Genomic DNA, 19,972 nt, shown 5'->3' on the forward strand with positions numbered 1-19,972 from the left:
CAATCACATTAACTCCTTCTGTTTAGTTCAGTGTCTCTAAATACACTTACTTTTCTAATTTTTGATTATCAGCTTACAGCTATCACATATAACAGTTTACCTTACTTATACAGCCTTCCTATTTTTGAAAGCTATTACAACTGTTCTCTATTTTTGCTTTTATAACTTTAATATAATTAAGCTGCTATTTCTTGTTCTGTTAGTTTTATAAAAATTTTTAGGACAGGTTTTGAAATGCATTTCACATACTATTCATCCATTTCAAGTATACAAATCAATGGTTTTGAGTATATTCACGGTGTTATGCAACCATCTTAAACAACTTTAGAACATTTTTATCACTCCATACCACTAGCAGTCACTCTACCAACAGGAGTCATATAACCTGTGGTCTTTTATAACAAGTTTCTGTCAATTAGCATGATGTTTTCAAGGGTCGTCCATGTTGTAGCATGTGTCAGTACTTCACTCCTTTTTATGGCCAAATAATATTCTATTATATGTATATGACACATTTGTTCATCCATTCCACATTTAATGTACATTTGGATTATTTCCATTTTTCAGCTATTATGAATGACAATGCTGTGAACATTCATGTACAAGTTTTTGTGTGGATATATGTTTTTATTTTTCTTGAGTATATAGTTGGCAGTAGAATTTGTTACATAAACTTTTTTTTTTTTTTTTTGAGATTTTATTTATTTATTTGAAAGACAGGGAGCCTGATGCAGGCTCAATCCCAGGACCCTGAGATCACGAACTGAGCGGAAGGCAGCAGCTTAACCCACCGAGCCACCCAGGTGTCCCACATAAACTTTTAATTAAGAGGCTCTTTCGTGGCGCGTAAGTGGCTCAGTGGATTAAGCCTCTGCCTTTGGCTCAGGTCATGATCTCAGGGTACTGGGATCAGACCCCACTTTGGGCTCCCCACACAGCGGGGAGCCTGTCCACCAGCCCCCCACCCCGTTCTGCCACCTGCCTTTCTGTCTACTTGTGATATCTGTCAAATAAATAAAATCTTTAAAAAAAAAAAAGAGGCTCTTTTGACTCTCCATTTAATAATATAAGAAATTAACATTTTATATGGTTGAGTTTTAAAGTAATTCTTTGGCAACGGGGTTTTAAATTATTTATATTATATATTTAAACCCAAATAACAATAAATATTTAAGTAAAGTTTCCTAAAAGTTCTTTATAAATACTGAAAGATTTTAATGAAATTATTAACAAGAATTTTTCTAGCCTCTATTTCTGAAAAGCAAAATTTCTCTAATTACCCAAAACAGGAAAAAAAATTTCAGGTAGTTTCCTCAGGTACATTTACCTCAAATAGTTGAGTATAATTTTGAGTACCTTTACAAATGTACTTGGCTTGTTTTTCTTCTGTCATGAGAATACCTAATTCAGCTTCCTGATTAAAAAATGTGGCTTACATATTGAAAAACAGCACTTACCTAATTACCCAAACTAGAAATCTGCATTCAGCCTGTTTTGGTTGAGATTGGCAGGTGCCCTGTTTGTCTGTTAGTTTTTAAGCAGGCTCCATGTCCAGTATGGAGCCCAATCTAAGGCTTGAACTGAGATCAAGACCTGAACTGAGATCAAGAGTTGCACGTTCAACAAACTGAGCCATTCAGGCAACCTATTATTCAGTCTGTTTTGACTCCTCTCTTTCACAGTTCTGGCATCTAACTTATTGCCAAATTTTGCCAATTTAACCTCCTAAATATTTCTTGAATTCACTTGCTTCATACTTTCCACCCCTACTACTACTATAATCCTAGTTCAGATATCACAACCTCTACCCTAGGGCCTTTTGTGTCACCTATCCTCCCTTGCCTCTGCCTTCTAACACCCCAGATCCATCAATCTTCACACCGCTGCTAGAGAGATCCAGCTAAAATACAAATGCGATCACACCACTCACTAACTTAAAACAGTCAATGGCGTCCCAACTTCTTCAAGATAAAGATCAACTTCTTTACCATGAAATGCAAAGCAATCTTGCCCCTAATTGAGGTTGTTGGGGAGAAAGAATTTACTCTGCCCTTCAAGATTTTTCTAACTGGACTAAGAATCAAATTGCAATGAGACAGATTAAGTGAAGAAAATTAAATTTAATAGCTTACCTATGGAGAATCTACACAGACATGGGAATTCCATAGACAATGAGGCAACATGAAGCTTATATGAGCTAGAGACAGCAGTAGGGTCTGAGGATACAAAGGGAAGAAGGACCATTATCAGGAAAGTACAAGGAGATGTTTGGAAAACAAAGGTTGCCCTATTATACAGAGAAGATTCTTACGTAAAAGGGAGTCTCCATTACTAGTTCTCTTCCTGGTACAAGCAGACAGTTGAGGGGGAGGTAAGGAGTGTTACCTCTATCTGCTGGGTTTTGATTGCTTTTAATAAAAAAAAATGTTCATGCCAATGTGGTCCATCTTGGGGTGGCCAACCCTTGGCCCCAACAAGTTCATCCTTTTGGCAGCTTCTCCTGCCTTGTAATTTAAGCTCCTAAACAAGGAATTCTCTTAAAAACCACGATGATCCCCAGGAGATTGCTCATTTTCTTTTTCTCTGTGTGGAGTCCCCTTCCCCTCCTTCATCATCCATGTAACTCTTATTTATTCCATAAAATTTAAATTTCTTAAAATTTAAATCCTGCCTCTCTCAAGAAGCCCCCCAGGGCTTGGGATGGGTTTTCTATTCTTTTCATGTCCTCAGAGCACCTGCCACATCTCTATCACAGGATTTTTCACAGCATATTGATGTGTCTGTAATTCCTCCCATTAAGGAATTACATAACAATTCCTTTTGTAGTCTGGGTGATTCATGGCTATTTCAGCCCAGTCTCTTTCCAATATCCCAACAGCTGAAGTGCCTTTACTTCCTCCTAATATACATTGTAAGTGCCTCAACACTGGGAGTTTGTGTTGCTTTCATCTGTATCCTCACATTTGGCCCAGTACCTGGTATATACTAGGCACCAAGTAAATATATGTTAAGATGAAATGTATATGTTACCTTGTGACACAGAATTTTGTAAGTCTAATCTGAACTCACATCTTATATACTAATAATTAGCTATGTTATTTAATGTGAACTATTAATAATAAAAACATCTCTGGGGGCACCTGGGTGGCTCAGTGGGTTAAGCCCCTGCCTTCAGCTCAGGTCATGATCTCAGGGTCCCGAGATCAAACCCTGCATTGGGCTCTCTGCTTAGCGGTGAGCCTGCTTCCCCTTCTCTCTCTGCCTGCCTCTCTGCTACTTGAGATCTCTGTCAAATAAATAAATAAAATCTTTAAAAGAATATCTCTGAATTTTTAGTATCACCTTATAATTATTCTGATAGCTAGTCTATTTATTGACTGATTAATCTGTGCTATAGAATACACTAAAAATATTTCACAACCACAGTTCTGCTCCTGAGATTACCTTTTGTAAACCAGTGATGCCACCATCAAACATGTTAAATAAACATTCCCATGTCATACATTCAATTTTCTGCCCAGATTCATTACATCATCTGCCACACTTATGTAACAAGTGGTTTATGTAATTACTTCACCAATAAAGCTCTTACTTCCAATACTCAGAAAATCAAACCGTGAATCTCATGATGAGAGGTGTTCACTAGACTTTTGATTCTCTCTGTAAGTCATTTTGCTTTATCAAAGCAATGGAGAAATAAGATCTGCTTGTATAAATTAACTGTGTAAGACCTAGAACAATGAAGGAAGATAATATGGATTAGCCAGGGGCACCTGGGTGGCTCAGTGGGTTAGGGCCTCTGCCTTCGGCTCAGGTCATGATGCCGGGGTCCTGGGATCGAGCCCCACATCGGGCTCTGCTCAGCGGGGAGCCTGCTTTCTCCTCTCTCTCTGCCTGTCTCTCTGCCTACTTGTGATCTCTGTCAAATAAATAAATAAAATCTTTAAAAAAAATGGATTAGCCAGCGAAGAATAATTATATGCCAATGTGTCTATAGGGGGTAAAAGTTTATAGTAATTGCTTGAATGAAGGGAGCTAGACTAGGCTGGAGCTTCACTGTGTACTCTTTTAAATGCACTTTAATTGATAAGAAGAGAAAGAGGGAGGGAATAACCACTTTTTAAAAGTTTGTGAATCTAAGTGGATGTTTCTCTCCCCTTGTCCTCACAGCTATGATTTAAAATGAGGCAAATGAGGGGCGCCTGGGTGGCTCAGTGGGTTAAAAGCCTCTGCCTTCTGCTCAGGTTATGATCCCAGGATCCTGAGATCGAGCTCCGCATCGGGCTCTCTGCTCAGCAGGGAGCCTGCTTTCCACCCCCCCTGCTTGCCTCTCTGCCTATTTGTGATCTCTATCTGATAGATAAATAAAATCTTTAAAAAAAAAATAAAATAAGGCAAATGAAAGCTTGGAGAATCTAACAGATGGATTAATTTAGTCTTCAACAAAATCAGTCATATATGCCTCATTCTAAAATTTTAATAAGTCATGTTATGTATAGAATTCATAATTTGCCATTATTTTTTTTTTTAAGATTTTACTTATTTGACAGAGAGAGAGACACAATTTGCCATTAGTTACAATGGCAAGTTATAATTTGTTTTGAGAAAACAAAGCTAAACTAAAATTAAAACCAGATACTTCAGTTCCTAGAGTCATCTTATCATTCTCGTCTTTAAAATGGAACTCTAACCATTTAGATAAATAAAACAAACCAAGAGCATTGAATCCCAACCACTACAGGAGGAAAAGGAGGATAGTTTCTATGGTAATACCAGACTACTGTATTTAGGAATGGAAATACAGAAAATAAGAATCTCTGCAGTCTCCAGTTAAGACAAAATATTACACTATCTCAGTGAGTATTTGTATTTAAGGAGGCTTGTATCCTCATTCATTTCTTTCTTTCAAATCTTAAAAATAAAGATTTTGTAATCTTTATTCAAACAGTTTAAAAAGGTATGTATTTAGTTTACTTCTCCAGAATCTAAAGGCACTTCTTGTATGCTAGACAATTTATTAACCTTTAATTATCCAGTTACTTCCAAATCTGATTGTATATGTAATTGCCTTTTGTCAGGTATAATAATCTGCTCGGTAAACATGCCAGAACACTTGCTGCTGAGTTTGGTTCAACAAATAAATTCAGTTTTTCAACAGCCTCAAGGCATAATTAAATTTGGAAAAAAAAAAAGACAGTTATCAAACTACACTGAAGCAGATTCACTATGGTAAGAGTATATAGCAAGTAGACATGGCTTACTTTGGGGCCTGATGCTTACCCAATTTCTAGGACCGAGTTAACAGTGACAACACTATAGCATTCCAACTAATGCAGAAGAACTTCTGACTAATCCACGTGAACTTCAAAATGGGCAACAGACAAACTTTAAAATGAAGGTTAGTTAAAAAGCATCTATGGGTAAAGACCTATTAGGGTCATACCTATATAAAAAGAAACTAAATAAAAACAGCAGGGGGAAGGACTTATCTTCTTGGGAAGATGAATGCAGCCAGTGGAATTAAACAGATTGTGATCTAAGTTTTACAATGCTTGCATGATACAAATCTGTATAATGGGAGTACAGAAAGAAATCCCTATCTGACCTCTAGATAACCTAAGCAGGAAATTAGGACATTTCTAAGCAAAATAGGTGGTGCCATCCTGTTAAAATAATTGTTTCCATTAACACTTTGCATTAACATTGTACATCAGGCCATCAGGAAAAAACTCAAGACATAGGAGTTTCTTCCTTGTAATACATAGAACAGAAACTGGCCCAGCACACTCAACACAGTTCAGGGGGTAAAAGTTTATTAATAATTAGGGGGACAAAGAAGGAAGAGAGGGGTAACAAACAGATAAGAAAGTTGGAAGTATTAAGTATTTACAGATTGGCCGAGAACAAATTAATATTTTTAAAGTTTTATTAATTTAAGTAATCTCTACACCCGACTTAGGGCTTAAACTCACAACCTTGAGATCAAGAACTGCATGCCATACAGACTGAGCCAGCCAGGTGCTCCATAGAAAGAATTTTATTCTTTTTTTTTTTTTTAAAGATTTTATTTATTCACTTGACAGAAACATATCGAGAAAGGGAACACAAGCAGGGGGAGCAGAAGAGGGAGAAGCAGGCTTCCTGCTGAGCAGGGAGCCCAATGCAGGGCTTGATCCCAGGACTCTAGGATCATGACATGAGCGGAAGGCAGATGCCTAATGACCAAGCCACCCAGGCGCCTGAGAATTTCTTTTTATTTATTTTTTTCTTTTTTTTAAGATTATTTATTTATTTATTTGATAGACAGAGATCACAAGTGGGCAGAGGGGCAGTCAGAGAGAGAGGAAGGGAAGCAGGCTCCCTGCTAAGCAGGGAGCCGGATGTGGGGCTTGATCCCAGGACTCTGGGATCATGACCTGAGCCAAAGGCAGAGGCTTTAACCCACTGAGCCACCCAGGTACCCCTGAGAATTTCATTTTTAATAAGACTCTGGGGTAATAAGAGAGTATTCAATGGTTTCCTAATGAAATATTCAACAAATACTATAACTTAAAATGAGTCAGTTTTTCTTTTTTTCAGAAAAATTTTTTTTAAGAGTTATTCATTCACTTGAGAGAGAGCACACAAGAGAGAGCAGGGGGAGGGGCTAGGGGAGAGGGAGACAGAGTCTCAGGCAGTCTCCACACTGAGCACAGAGCCTGACACTGGGCCGATCTCAGGACCCTGAGATTGTAACCTGAGTCAAAACCAAGAATTGGACACGCAACTGACTATGCCACCCAGGCACCCCTTTTTCAGAATAATTTTTAAATATCTGCTATGTGGTGACAGTGCTTCAGAATGTTAGAAACTGGAACCACTTGGTTAGGAAAAATCAAGCCCCTCCACTGTCTCACCTTATCAATATTCTATGGATATTATTTGTTTATTTGATTATATATCACTTGGAAAAAGTATTGTTTCTTATGACACCAATAGTGTATTTATCTTATGCCCTATTAAATTCCCTCTCAACTCATTTTATTTTTTTAATCAAGCTACTTTCATTATGAATTGATCATTTAAGGGAGTGATAAACTTTGGGTCTCAACTTCCTGTTTGTAAAATGAAGGGATCTTATTTGCATGTGATAAGCACTTAATTTGACAGTAGCAATGAAAAGATGGTGATGACCCAGTCTTTGGATTCAAGGAGTTCTTCGGTAGAATGGAAGAGATATTCACAAAGGCCTAATTATGAACTAAGATGCTCATTACACTGATGGAGTTATGTACAGGTTATTTTTAGAGCATCCAATCTTATTTGGGGAGTGAGAGGCAAACCTGAGAAGGCATATGAGGTAGTACCCAAACTGAGTCTTAAAAAGGAGTTAATCATGGGGTACCTGGGTGGCTCAGTCAGTTGAGCATCTGACTCTTAGTTTCAGCTCAGGTCATGGTCTCAGGGTCATGAGATTGAGCCCCGCTTCAGGCTCCACACTCAGCATGGAGTCTGCTTGAGATTTTTTTCTCCCTCAATGCTCTCCTCTCACTCCCCCTGCTAAAATAAATAATTAAAAATCTTAAAAAAAAAGGGGGGGGGAGTTAATCAAAGGAAATGCTGTGATATTTCAAGCAAATGTGAAAGAAAAGAAAAGGCACAAAGATGAGAAACAGTTGTGCTTATGGGGAGTGCCACTTTAATTAGTGTTGCTAAACTTATCAGTAAGGGAGTAGTACAAAATGGGCTGGAGTAGGGGACAGGGACCAGATCATAAAAGGACATGTATGCCTTGTTCAGAAACTGTGGGAAAATTCTAAACAAGAAAGCTCACATGGTCAGCCTGATCACTTAGATAGGCAAATCTAGCAGCTCTATGAAGAGCGGATTTGAGGAGAAAAAAACTAAAGACAGGAAAAATAATTAGGAGACTGTTGTGATAAACTTGAAATATATTGGGATAAACAAATAGGTCATTAGGATAGAGAGAGGAGGATGGATAGGTAGTAGACAGGTAGTTAGGTTGAAAGAAGAAGATGGGTTTGAGAAATATTAAGAAGAAAATTCCCTAGGCCATGATGATTAAATGTGGGACATGGCAGAGTGATGCCATCAACCAAAACAGAGAATATGAAAAGACCTGATTAGAGAATGAGGGAAGATGATGTGTTGACAGCTTTGGCCACATAGGATGTGGGACACATATCCCAGTGGAAATGTCTACCCAGCAACTGCATAAATATCTAGGGCATACAGCATTTGTGCCAAAGATCAGATGGAGAATGGATGAGTTCACTATGGTCGAGTGTATACAGAACAGCATTCTAGGACAGAAACCTCAGGGATACCAACATTTAGGGGGCAGGAAAAGGAAGCTACAGAAAAGACATAAAAAGAACATTAAGACAGTAAAGACTTTGAAGAAGAGGTTTTTTGTTTTTTGGGCTTTTTTAAAAAGATTTTTTTCTTTGACAGAGAGGGAAGACAACAAGGGTAGCAGCAGAGAGAGAGAGAAGCAGGCTCTCCGCTGAGCAGGGAGCCCAATGTGGGGTTCAATCCCAGGATTCTGGGTTCATGATTTGAGCTGAAGGCAGACACTTAACCGACTGAGCCAGCCAGGTGCCCCAAAGAAGGGAGAATTTTAAGGAGGATGTGACCAACATTATCATATAACAAATTATATTATTATACAGCAGAAAGAACCAATAAAGTAAGGGATAAATAGTTCTTCTGGCCCTCCCCAGTGACCTAAGTGAATGCTGTTTGAGCACTGTGGCAAAGCAGAGAGTAGATTGGGGAATGAAGGAGATATGAGGAAATAAGGAAACAATCATAAAAAATTCTTCTAAGGAATGAGGATACAAAAGAGGAACAAAGAAGAGATTGTAAATGTTAGAATGAGACTAGAGAAGATATCTCCCTGCCTGCCCTCTCTCTGTCTCTCTCTCGGGTAGGTTAGATTTTGAATATGTTTTTAGGCTAAGGTATTTAGGGAAAGGATAAAACAGAGGAAACACAGATGAATAATGAAACAAGTCCCATAGAAACATGAGGTCGTGCGCACTGGAAGATGAGAGAACTGTGAACAAAATGGCTACCTATTACATGAGTCTGAGGAAGGAAAATGAGAATGCATGTGAATATAGACAAAGTGTTCGGTTGCAAAAGCAACAGTGAAGAGCACCTGGCTGGATTAGTTGGGGGAGCATGTGGCTCTTCATCTCAGGGTTGTGAGCCCCACTTTGGATGTAGAGGTGATTTAAAAAAAATCTTTTGGAGCACCTGGGTGGCTCAGTCTGTCTTCGGTTCAGGTCATGATCTCAGGGTCCTGGGATTGAGCCCAGGCTCTCTGCTCAGCAGGGAGCCTACTTCTCCCTCTCCCTCTGTCCCCTGCTCATGTTTGCTCTCTCACTCTCTATCTCAATAAATAAAATCTTAAAAAAAAAAAAAAAGTCTTTTTTTAAAACAAAAAAATAACAGTGAAATATTGGTAGTGACAGAGAGGAATGAAGGAGGCTCAAGGCGCCATCTACTCACTCAAGAGGAGATGAACAATGGTCTACAAATGGAAATGGGGATGAGGAGAACAGGATCTCTCATTCACTCTGTGTAGCCCGTGAAAGAGTGCTTAGCTCCCATTAGAGGGCTTCTTGGTTAGGGTACCTGCACAATTCTAAGATGGGAGGGGAAGAAAACATTCTGCCACAGCACTGAAGCCATAGGACCATTTACCTTGCAATGTAAGTGAAAAGACACAGAGTAAACAAAACAAGGAGTGAATGAGACAGTAAAAAGGTCAGGCAGCCAGAAGGAGTGGAGTAAGATGTGGAAAGAGTAGGGAGAAAGTACCTCAGTTGGATGAGTAATCAAACATTTTAATCTTCTGGAAACACCAGATCTCAGGAAGAAATGATGAAGGCTGTCATGAGGTTTTTCAAAAGGGCAAAGAAGCTTCTATTTGAACGTGCACTTCTAAAGACATTAGGAGCAGCAGCAAGGGCCCTGGTTAAAGGGATAGTTTATAGGAGGTTTGGTTAGATTTCCTTAAGCACCTTCCAACTCTCAAATCTTAGGATTTCATAACCATGAAAATCACTGAATCAAAAACTGAAGGTAACTGAAAGATGATCTGAAAATTAAGAAAACATAAGCAAGTCAAAGAAAGAACTATAAACTATAAAACACTCTTGGGACCAAACTGTCACTTACTATTAAGTACTAAAGCATTGGAATATATTCCTAAGAAGGAAGTTCAGGAAAAAATATTATAAATTATTCTTAAATCAAATAATCCCTTCAGCAATTTCATCCTTTCAATATATATTAGTAAAAATTTTCATGATGACACATATCCACTTGGCTCTTAAAAGGTCACTACTGAACAAAACCCCACTAAATTTCTTTTAGTGTATGGTCTTAGAGATACAGGACATGGAATGAACCCCTCTGGAATGCTACCTGGGTGTCAACAGGATTCGGTTCTCTCAGTCATCTAAATATGAGGACGGGTGGCTCTATTGGTCCCCAAAGTTTCACTCCTCAAGCATGGAGTATGTACATGTACTGAGTTTTGGGGTATGTTTGTTTCTACTTTCCAACCAACTTATGAGTCTTCAAGGGCATAGATAATAGCTCCTACTTCTCCCTTGGATACTCAATAAAAGCTTGTTGAACTGAACTAAATTGTATTTCATAGACCACTCTGAGAAGCTGAAGTTTAAGGACTGTGTCTTTTCTGCAACAAAAAGAAAATCAGAGAGATTAATGCATAAGAAAAAGCTTCTAATTTAAACCACTGCAAAAGCTTTGCATAAATATTGAGTTTGTGACCCTGTCACACAGAGATTACCTTCAAGGGACCCTGAGAGACTGACAGAGTCTACACAAAGTTCACTAATCACCTACTGTTAATTTTTCCTTATCTCCATTTCAGCCATTAGTTGTATTTGTATACAATTTTTCACTTGAACATCTCATTCCAGGGAAGTACAGGCTTTTCTATACTTTATAAAAGGGAAACTGAGCTCTAGAGAGATTAATGTGTCTTGTTCAAATTTATATGTAAAGTAGGATTAGGATCTAATTTCCTCAATTTATAAGTCAAGTGCTTAAAACAACCAGATTAGGATGGCTTCATTTATACAAGATTTCCTTTTATTTGTATGTATAATCAATCTACTTTCAAAAAGAGTTCTTGGCAAAGTTTTTTAGAACACTCTTTTAAGATTCACACTTGAGGCAGTGGGGTGCCTGGGTGGCTCAGTGAGTTAAAGCCTCTGCCTTTGGCTCAGGTCATAATCCCAGGGTCTTGGGATCAAGTCCTGCATCCAGCTTTCTGCTCAGCGGGGAGCCTGCTTCCCCTCTCTCTCTCTCTGTCTGCCTCTCTGCCTACTTGAGATCTCTGTCAAACATAATAAAATCTTAAAAAAAAAGATTCATACTTGATATGGCAAATATTAAAAAGGCAATCTAGGGAATTTTGTCTTATACAGCAAAAAAGATCATAATAGTGAATATGCTGGTTCTGGTTAGAATACTCATTAGTTGCTAAAGAGTACAATAATTATTGCTGTTTTTTGACAAAGCAATTAAATATTTAAAGTTCTCATAATCTATCCTCCCAACTCAAAGAAATCTATAATAAAAAAAAAATGTTTCCATTCAAAAAAAGAAAACTATTATTAGGGAAAAACATTTCTTATACATGAATAATAGGGAGTTTGGCAAAAATGTGAAATTAATGTTGAGAAAAGAATAAAGTTCCCTGTTGAATACTGGCAATACTGAGTTTATATCTAATAATTAGTTTAAAGGGTATATATTGATAAAGGCCAGCTAGCAATATCCTTCATTGCTGGTAGACTATACTAAAAGTTTTAACCATCCCTTTCAGTGAAAAAATTAGAATACTGATGATTAAAAACATTTAAATTTGGGACTGCCTCTCTTTACATTATACACCAGCTTATAACTCCCAGTCCATGGAGATAAAGATTTACTCCTTGTTTAACATACTAAAATTTACCTCATAACAAATCACAACATAATCATGTTTATATTATAAATTTAAAAATTTCCTATTTGCCCAACTACACACTTAGATGAATAAATTTTTCTCGTAAATCTGTTACTTTTGTTTATAGTCACATTACTATGTACTTCTCTTTAAAAAAATTCTGACTGGTACAATTTTTTGGAGTGTTAAGTAATTTTAAAGGCCTACAGAGGGGCGCCTGGGTGGCTCAGTGGGTTAAAGCCTCTGCCTTCGGCTCAGGTCATGATCCCAGGGTTCTGAGATCAAGCCCTACATCCAGCTTTCTGCTCAGCAGGTAGCCTGCTTCCTCCTCTCTCTCTGCCTGCCTCTCTGCCTATTTGTGATCTCTGTCTGTCAAATAAATAAATAAAATATTTTTTTAAAAAATAAATGTACATTTTATTATTTTTTTTGTTTTTTATTATTTTTTCAGTAAACTCTACACCCAGCGTGGGGCTTGAATTCATGACCTCAAGGATCCAGAGTTGCATGCTCTATCAACTGAGCCAGCCAGGCACCACTAAGTGTACCTGTCAAAAGATCTTCAGGGGGTGTCTGGGTGGCTCAGTAGGTTAAAGCCTCTGCCTTCAGCTCGGGTCCTGATCCCAGGGTCGTGGGATCGAGCCCCGCATCGGGATCTCTGCTCAGCGGGGAGCCTGCTTCCTCCTCTCTCTCTGCCTGCCTCTCTGCCTGCTTGTGATCTCTGTCTGTCAAATAAATAAAATCTTAAAAAAAAAAAATCTTCAGGTAACACAATGATGACTGAGAGATTGAAGAAGACAAAAAAATGAGAGCTTTCTCTTTATACATATTTACATGTTCGACTTTTTGTTATAGACAGTGAACATGCAATATCATTTTCCTGATTTTGATAACTGCAGATAGCTATATAAAAGTCATTGTTGGGGGGGGAAGCTGGGTAAAGTATACATGGGACCTCACGGAACTATATTTGTAACTTCCTGTGAGTCTGTAAATATTTTAAATAAAAAAAGCAGTGAGCATGTATTATTTTTTTAACTGTTACGGTGTTTGTCTGCTTTTTTGTTTTTCTGGTTTTCAAAAAATCATTTCAGAAGGCAAGTTTCCAAACTACAAAACAGCTCTAACCTTTACTCTCAAAATAATCACAAAAATCTGTGAGTTCAAAATTTTATACCAATAACTGGAAGTATGAGCATAAGTCACATATGTAGTTAAGCACATCAACTGTAAACCTCCAGAATTATGACACTGGAACAAAAAGTACAAAAAGGCAAAAGTCATTTAGGATCAGACTAATCCTTCATAATCTAAGCTCTTGCAAAGGGCAGCATACTTTTCTAATATCTGGACCTTAAGGTAAAGTTTGTGAGATGTCTGGTCTTGTTATATTCAGCAGTAAACCCAAATACATTTTCCTTTAATTCTTTGGCACTTCAAATGAATTTAGGATTGTCTAAGGGAAAAAAGGCTTGCTGGAGGAGTTGTGTGAACAAGCTTGTTGTCCTGCTACTATATCTAGTTAAGCATTCGGATACTACAACTTTGGCAAATCCCATTAATACTTTAAGAAGTCAAAGACTTTAAAACTTCTAAAGAAAGTTCCTGTGAAGTAGTCACAGGGGCAAGTTTAAGCAAGCAGAGTGTGTATACAATAGAGTAACAAATATAATGCAAACAAAAGAAGATTTGTTTAATTATAGTGGAAATAATTGTTATTTAAAAATGCCTCCTTCCTCATCATAAAAGAACAAACTAGACTAGTGGCAAAAGAATTGTATGTTATGATGCCTTAAGATTAGAAACAGAAGACAGAAATTTCAAAGTAAAGTCTTGGCAGACGCCCAGTCTCCACAGAAGGAATTATGGCCAAACAATTCCTTCGTAACTTACAAGTCTTGTTCATGTCCCTTTAGGTAGACTCCAAAGTTGTTCATTTTGAGTCAAACACAAGTGTATATATTTATCAGGGTTCGTCTTTCTGTGGTGAAGTATTATCTGCACCTCTTTCCTAAACTTTATAACCAATTTGGGTGTATAGTAGAGAGGGATGATCAGACTATGTGTAAAAGGGTGAAAGTAAATAAGTGAAGGGAATAAAGAGAACAAAGATGTGGGTATTCAGAGTATTTCCCTTACCAAACAATACTGTTACAGAACTATGCTCCTTTTAGCTCACCATGATGTAGATCTGCCATACCAGCATCACCATCGCCCTGATGAAGTGTGCTAAGTATAAAGAGATGGTAACTGGTGACTTAATCAATCAATTAATGACATCTGTGCAATGCAAGCTTCACATAACTCAACAATTTTAGCAATGACGATTAAGCACCCCATGAAAAACATCTCTCAGAAATAAACTGTACAGGGGCGCCTGGGTGGCTCAGTGGGTTGAGGCCTCTGCCTTCGACTTGGGTCATGGTCCCGGGATCCTGGAATCGAGCCCCGCATCGGGTTCACTGCTTGGCAGGGGGCCTGCTTCCTCCTCTCTCTCTGCCTGCCTCTCTGCCTACTTGTGATCTGCTTTTCAAATAAAATCTTAAAAACAACAAAAAAAAATTAAAAAAAAGAAATAAATATACTGTACAATATTTTCCATCACAAATTTCATTAAGCCATTAAAATATACAGTGAAACAGTTCAGGAAAATATATAGTGAAACAGTTCCCAAAGTCATGCAAGAGTTATGAAGAGAAGTAAGACTCCACTCTATTTCCTACAAAAGAGTGTCCTCGTCAACATACCATTTGGATACTTCATGGCTTTCTTTTTACACTCCTTAATTTCTATCCTTTAGGCAAGGTATATTTCTGTATCTGCTAGTCTTCAACTTTATCGTCTTTGATCCCTCAAATTGTCTAGTTCTTATTTTATTGTCTACTGTTCAATTCTGTTTCCTCAGGGGCTGGCTATAGTAGGCACTTAGTAAACATTTTTTGAATAAAATGAATGAGTTAAAGAGGAAATAAATGAAAAATCCATACATATATAGTGCTTGTTACAGAACTATATTTCCATTAACAAACGTTTAACTTATTTCACACTGTCTTCTTCCAACGGCAACTTATAAGAATACTTGCAAGATACACACAACTTAATAACTGAGAAAACTCGGGGCCAAGAGAAAGTGAAGATAGATGATGAAGTTAGGACACAAAATGCACATGATAGTACGCTACACAACTGAGTTTTCTAGCTGCAAAAATGAAGAAAATGTATTTAGTTATAGAACTCATAGTACTCCATTTATTAGAATACTAGTTACTCTGGATAAATTCAGCTATTTCCAATACTGTAAACAGCAACTTCTGAGTCCACATGAAGAAGGCACTGTGAAATACTGTGAACTACATCATCAGTAATTAACTGCAATCAATCATCAGTAGACTAGATTACCAAAATTATCATCTGTTCATCCTGATTTTGATTTTGTCCTTTTCAGTCTGTTTTCCTCAGAGCGGCCAGGATAATCTTTTTTTGTTTGTTTGTTTTGTTTTTTGAGAGAGCTAGTGAGCAAGTGGGGTAAGGACAAAGGAATTCCAGCTGACTCTGTGCTGATCATGGAGCTCAATGTGGGCTCAATCTCACAACGTATGAGATCATCACCTGAGATGAAACCAAGAGTTGAAGCTCAACCGAATGAGCCACCCAGGTGCCTCCAGAATAATATTTTAAAAATGTAAATCAGAGTATTATACTAACCTGCTTAAAACCCTTGAATGTTTCTCATCATACTTAACAACCTGAACTACTTAACAAGGCCCTCGAGGCCTTACAGGATCTGGCTCTGATAATCTTCCCAATTTCATTTGAACCTCTCTTTCCCTTGCTCACTACTTTAAAGCCGTAGTATTATCCTCTCTTTCTTGACAGCACTTGCTCTTCCTTCTGCTGCCAGGAATGCTACTTCCCCATATCTCCCAACTTCATTCACATATCTACTCAAATGTCACCTCCTTAAATGTCTTCCCTGACAACCCAATACAAAGTGGTCCACCTTACTCCCAGTCATCATAACATTAACCTATTTTGTTTTTCTCACAATATCTAAATCTATTTGAAATCCTATCTAAAACTAGAAATCATCACTGCTTGTTGTGGATTTTGTGTCAGCAAAGTGAGATTGTGAGAGCAAGGATCTTGCCTATCTTGTTCACCACTGTATCTTCAGCATTTAAAACAGTCCCCAGAGCAGATGCTCAGATATTTGTTCAATAAATGAAGAAACATCTGAAAATAGAACAGCTCATGGAGATCTGGCTTAATCTGGACAACTTTCAGTTTCCCCAGAGCAGTGGTCACTGAATAACTGTTGTTAGGTCACATAAATGCCTTTGAAAATCTGAAAACGCTGGACCCTCTTCTCAGTAAAATACACAAACAAAATTTTGCACGAACCTCCTAAAATCAATCCATGGCCCCCAGATTAGAATCCCTGATCCACAGGCATATAAGGACCTGTATGCAATGCAATCTACATTTAACCAATTCCTGCCAATGAAGTTAAAGGCTGAGAATAAAAAGAAAATCAGTACAAAGCTACAAGTCATTCCTAACAGATTTCTTTACAAAGTAAGAGAATATAAGAAAGGTCAAATGAAGAATAGCCATGGTCAATGGCTGCTTAGTCTTCTCATACAGCATTCTGTATAGAGAAGCCTAGATTTGCAATTCACCACACACACACACAAACAAAAAGGCAAAAAAAGGCATATGTGTTGATGACATATATAGTAAGATAACAGACTTGTGAAGGGGAATGTTTATGGTTGCCTCTTTAAAAAACATCATAGACTATACTGTTACCCCAACTAAATGAGATCATACTGGATCAGGATATAGGTAGAAAAGTCAAGTTCTAGGAATCGACAAAGTTAAAGAAGAAAAAGAAAAAGAACCAGCCAGGTGCCTGGCTGGCTTAGTCAGTAGAGCATGTGACTCTTGATCTCAGGGTCATGAGTTCGAGCTCCGCAACGGTCATGGAGCCTACTTAAAAACAACAACAACAACAACAACAAAACCTAGCTAAACTAAAAAGAAATGATTTAATATTCAGAATGGTCCATCAACTCTTCTGGAGGAAGAGAAACCTCTGTGGGTACCATTAATAAAAAGATGCGTGTATAGGGTTACAAAAGGACTTCTAAAAATGTATTCTTTATTATTATTATTTTTTTTTTTTTTTTAGAAAGAAAGCATCATTTAAAATGATTTATTTATTCATTTTAGAGAGAGCATGCAAAAGCAGGGGCAGGGACAGAGGGAGAAGAAGAATCCTAAAGCTGACTTCCTGCTGAACGTGGAGCCTGACACAGGGCTTGATCCCAGGACCCTAAGATCATGACTAGAGCTAAAATCAAGAGTCAGCTGCTTAACCAACTGAGCTACCCAGGATCCCCAAAAACATATTCTTTAAATTATGTCAGATCAAAGAAGCAATAGAAGGTAAAGAATATTTTTAGTCGTAAAACCCCTCCCTTGCCTGCCAGGGAGGGCTTCGTGTCAGACAAAAAAGATCGGCTGAACTAAGTGGATTTTGTCCCCTACCATTTCTCTTTTCGTAACTATAGGTGCTTACAGCTAAGTTAATGTGTAAAATAAACCATCTGGGCAAAAGATTTCTTTAAGTTCTAAAGGACTTAGAACTTTTTTCATCATATTTTTAGTATCACTAAATAGTAACAATATTTTCTTTGTGGCATTTTGGCTTTAAGTTCTTATTATGGCAATTGTTAGATTTTTTTTTTTAATTTTATTTATTTGACAGAGATCACAAGTAGGCAGAGACGCAGGCAGAGAGAGAGGAAGGGAAGCAGGCTCCCTGCTGAGCAGAGAGCTCAGATGTGGGGCTCAATCCCAGGACCTGAGCTGAAGGCAGAGGTTTTAACCCACTGAGCCACCCAGGCGCCCCTAGATTTTCTATCTTAAGGAAAGGTGCAATTAACCTGAAAAAAAGTCACTTCAATTATATTTCCTTTTTACTACTAAGAGACATTCTTTACAACAAAATATAGAGTTTGATCATTTTATCAAAATATCACTTTATCAAAAGATCTCTCCAAATTTTTCCCATCTCACTTAATAGTGTATTAAAGGGAAAAAAAAAGCAGCAAATGTATCTTTTATTTTCATCCAAGTATGTATACTGTGGCTCAGTAACAACAGTCTTGATGATTCATTACGGAATCTGACAACTGTTAGAATTTGAACTCCATATGAGCTGGTATTTAATTTCCACTTAAATCTTTTCATTCTTCACAAGCCATCTTGTGTTACTGCTTCATGCTTCTTAAAAACAAGTTATTCTCTATGACTGACTGACTGGTTTGCTACGTCTAAGCAGCATTAATCCTCTGGTAATTATCATCCTTCATAAAATCCTCCAAATTTTTTTTTTAAGTTCAACAAATTATTGTTGAAAACTTACTACTTTCCATTTTTGAATCATTTACATTTTAATATGTAAATTTCATCTATCTACTGAAAGACTTCTCTATTTTTTACCACAGCCCTGTTTTAACCAGATAGTTCTAGGAATCTATAAATTAAAGTAATGCAACAGTGGTCCAGGTAATTTAGTGTTAAACTGTGGCCGGTAGAATATTGTTTTGCAAGACAGTAAGGGATTTTCATTTCTGAAAATTCTTCAGTATTCAAACAGGTTTGGGGGAGGAAGGGAATACACCTTTACTCTAAGACTTCTCAAAGCCTTTAATGTGCTAATGAAGTTTTGAACTTATAGGAGAGGGACAAAATAAGTAGGATTTCCTCAATTTATTTGACTATAATCTACTTTCTTTATGACTCACTGTTCCAAACAATATTTATATCTGTTTTATATTTGGTCATTGCCAATCACTTAATTAAGTGTATATTGCCTTTGTCTAAATTCCTGCAATTATCCTGTCCAGAATATTTCTTTACCCATAAAAGAATAAACAGTTGGTTTTGGAGCAATAACAATATTTCTTAGAAATAACCTATATTACTCTTTGAGTATTCCTAATGATGGCTGAGATAAATCAAGAAATGTTTGTTATAGGGGTGCCTGGGTGGCTCAATGGGTTAAAGCCTCTGCCTTCAGCTCAGGTCACGATCTCAGGCTCCTGGGATCAAGCCCCGCATCGGGTTCTCTGCTCAGCAGGGAGCCTGCTTCTTCCCCTCCTCTCTCTCTACCTGCCTCTCTGACTACTTGTGATCTCTATCTGTCAAATAAATAAATAAAATCTTAAAAAAAAAAAAAAGAAATGTTTGTTATATTTTCACTTGAGAAAGCACAGATGTGTCATATATTTTTATAAAGACTCATCAAAAAATTGAAATAGAAAAATAAAATATATTGCTTTTAAATGTATTGTTTATATAGAATGTGAATTTACATAGAATATCTCAATTCCTAAGAAAGGTGTTTCTGGGGTGCTTGGGTGGCTCAGTGGGTTAAGCCGCTGCCTTCGGCTCAGGTCATGATCTCAGGGTCCTGGGATGGAGTCCCGTATCGGGTTCTCTGCTCAGCAGGGAGCCTGCTTCCCTTCCTCTCTCTCTGCCTGCCTCTCCGTATTACTTGTGATTTCTCTCTGTCAAATAAATAAATAAAATCTTTAAAAAAAAAAAAAAGAGAAGAAAGGTGTTTCTGTACTCCAAAAAAATGCCTTTGAGTATAGCTAAAAAAATTTGTATTCACTTATTCAACACTTCTTAATTGTTCACTGTATACTAAGAATAGCAGAAAGCTATGGCAAATACCACAGTACAGGAGTAAACAAAAAGGGCATGATTCTTGTCCTCATGGGCTCATAATTCAGCTTTTTTCTCTTATATTGCCCATATTGTTATGAATACTTATTCTAGAATTGTTTTGTTTTTAAAAATACCTTTGATGTGGTTAAAACTAAACCTCAAATCTACAACTAATTTGCTAATGAGGAATGTTATGAACCATGAAATATAAGCATACAGCTAACTGGAAGGCAACAG

At 37.4% G+C, this 19,972-nt stretch overlaps 1 protein-coding gene across 8 annotated transcripts in view; it reads right to left on the minus strand.

The window, feature by feature from the left end:
* EXOC6 (exocyst complex component 6) overlaps nt 1–19,972 on the minus strand; it is a 364,257-nt gene that overhangs the window by 13,461 nt on the left and 330,824 nt on the right. The window contains exon 21 of one of the 8 annotated variants that reach the window (XM_059169442.1): nt 2,133–2,216. The exons of the other annotated variants lie outside the window; for them this stretch is intronic. Within the exon in view, the coding sequence (XP_059025425.1) occupies nt 2,133–2,216 (84 nt within the window). The remainder of the gene's footprint in view (nt 1–2,132; nt 2,217–19,972) is intronic. 8 annotated transcript variants of the gene reach the window in all.

This window comes from Mustela lutreola, chromosome 4 (genome assembly GCF_030435805.1).
Source record: "Mustela lutreola isolate mMusLut2 chromosome 4, mMusLut2.pri, whole genome shotgun sequence".
NCBI lineage: Eukaryota > Metazoa > Chordata > Mammalia > Carnivora > Mustelidae > Mustela > Mustela lutreola.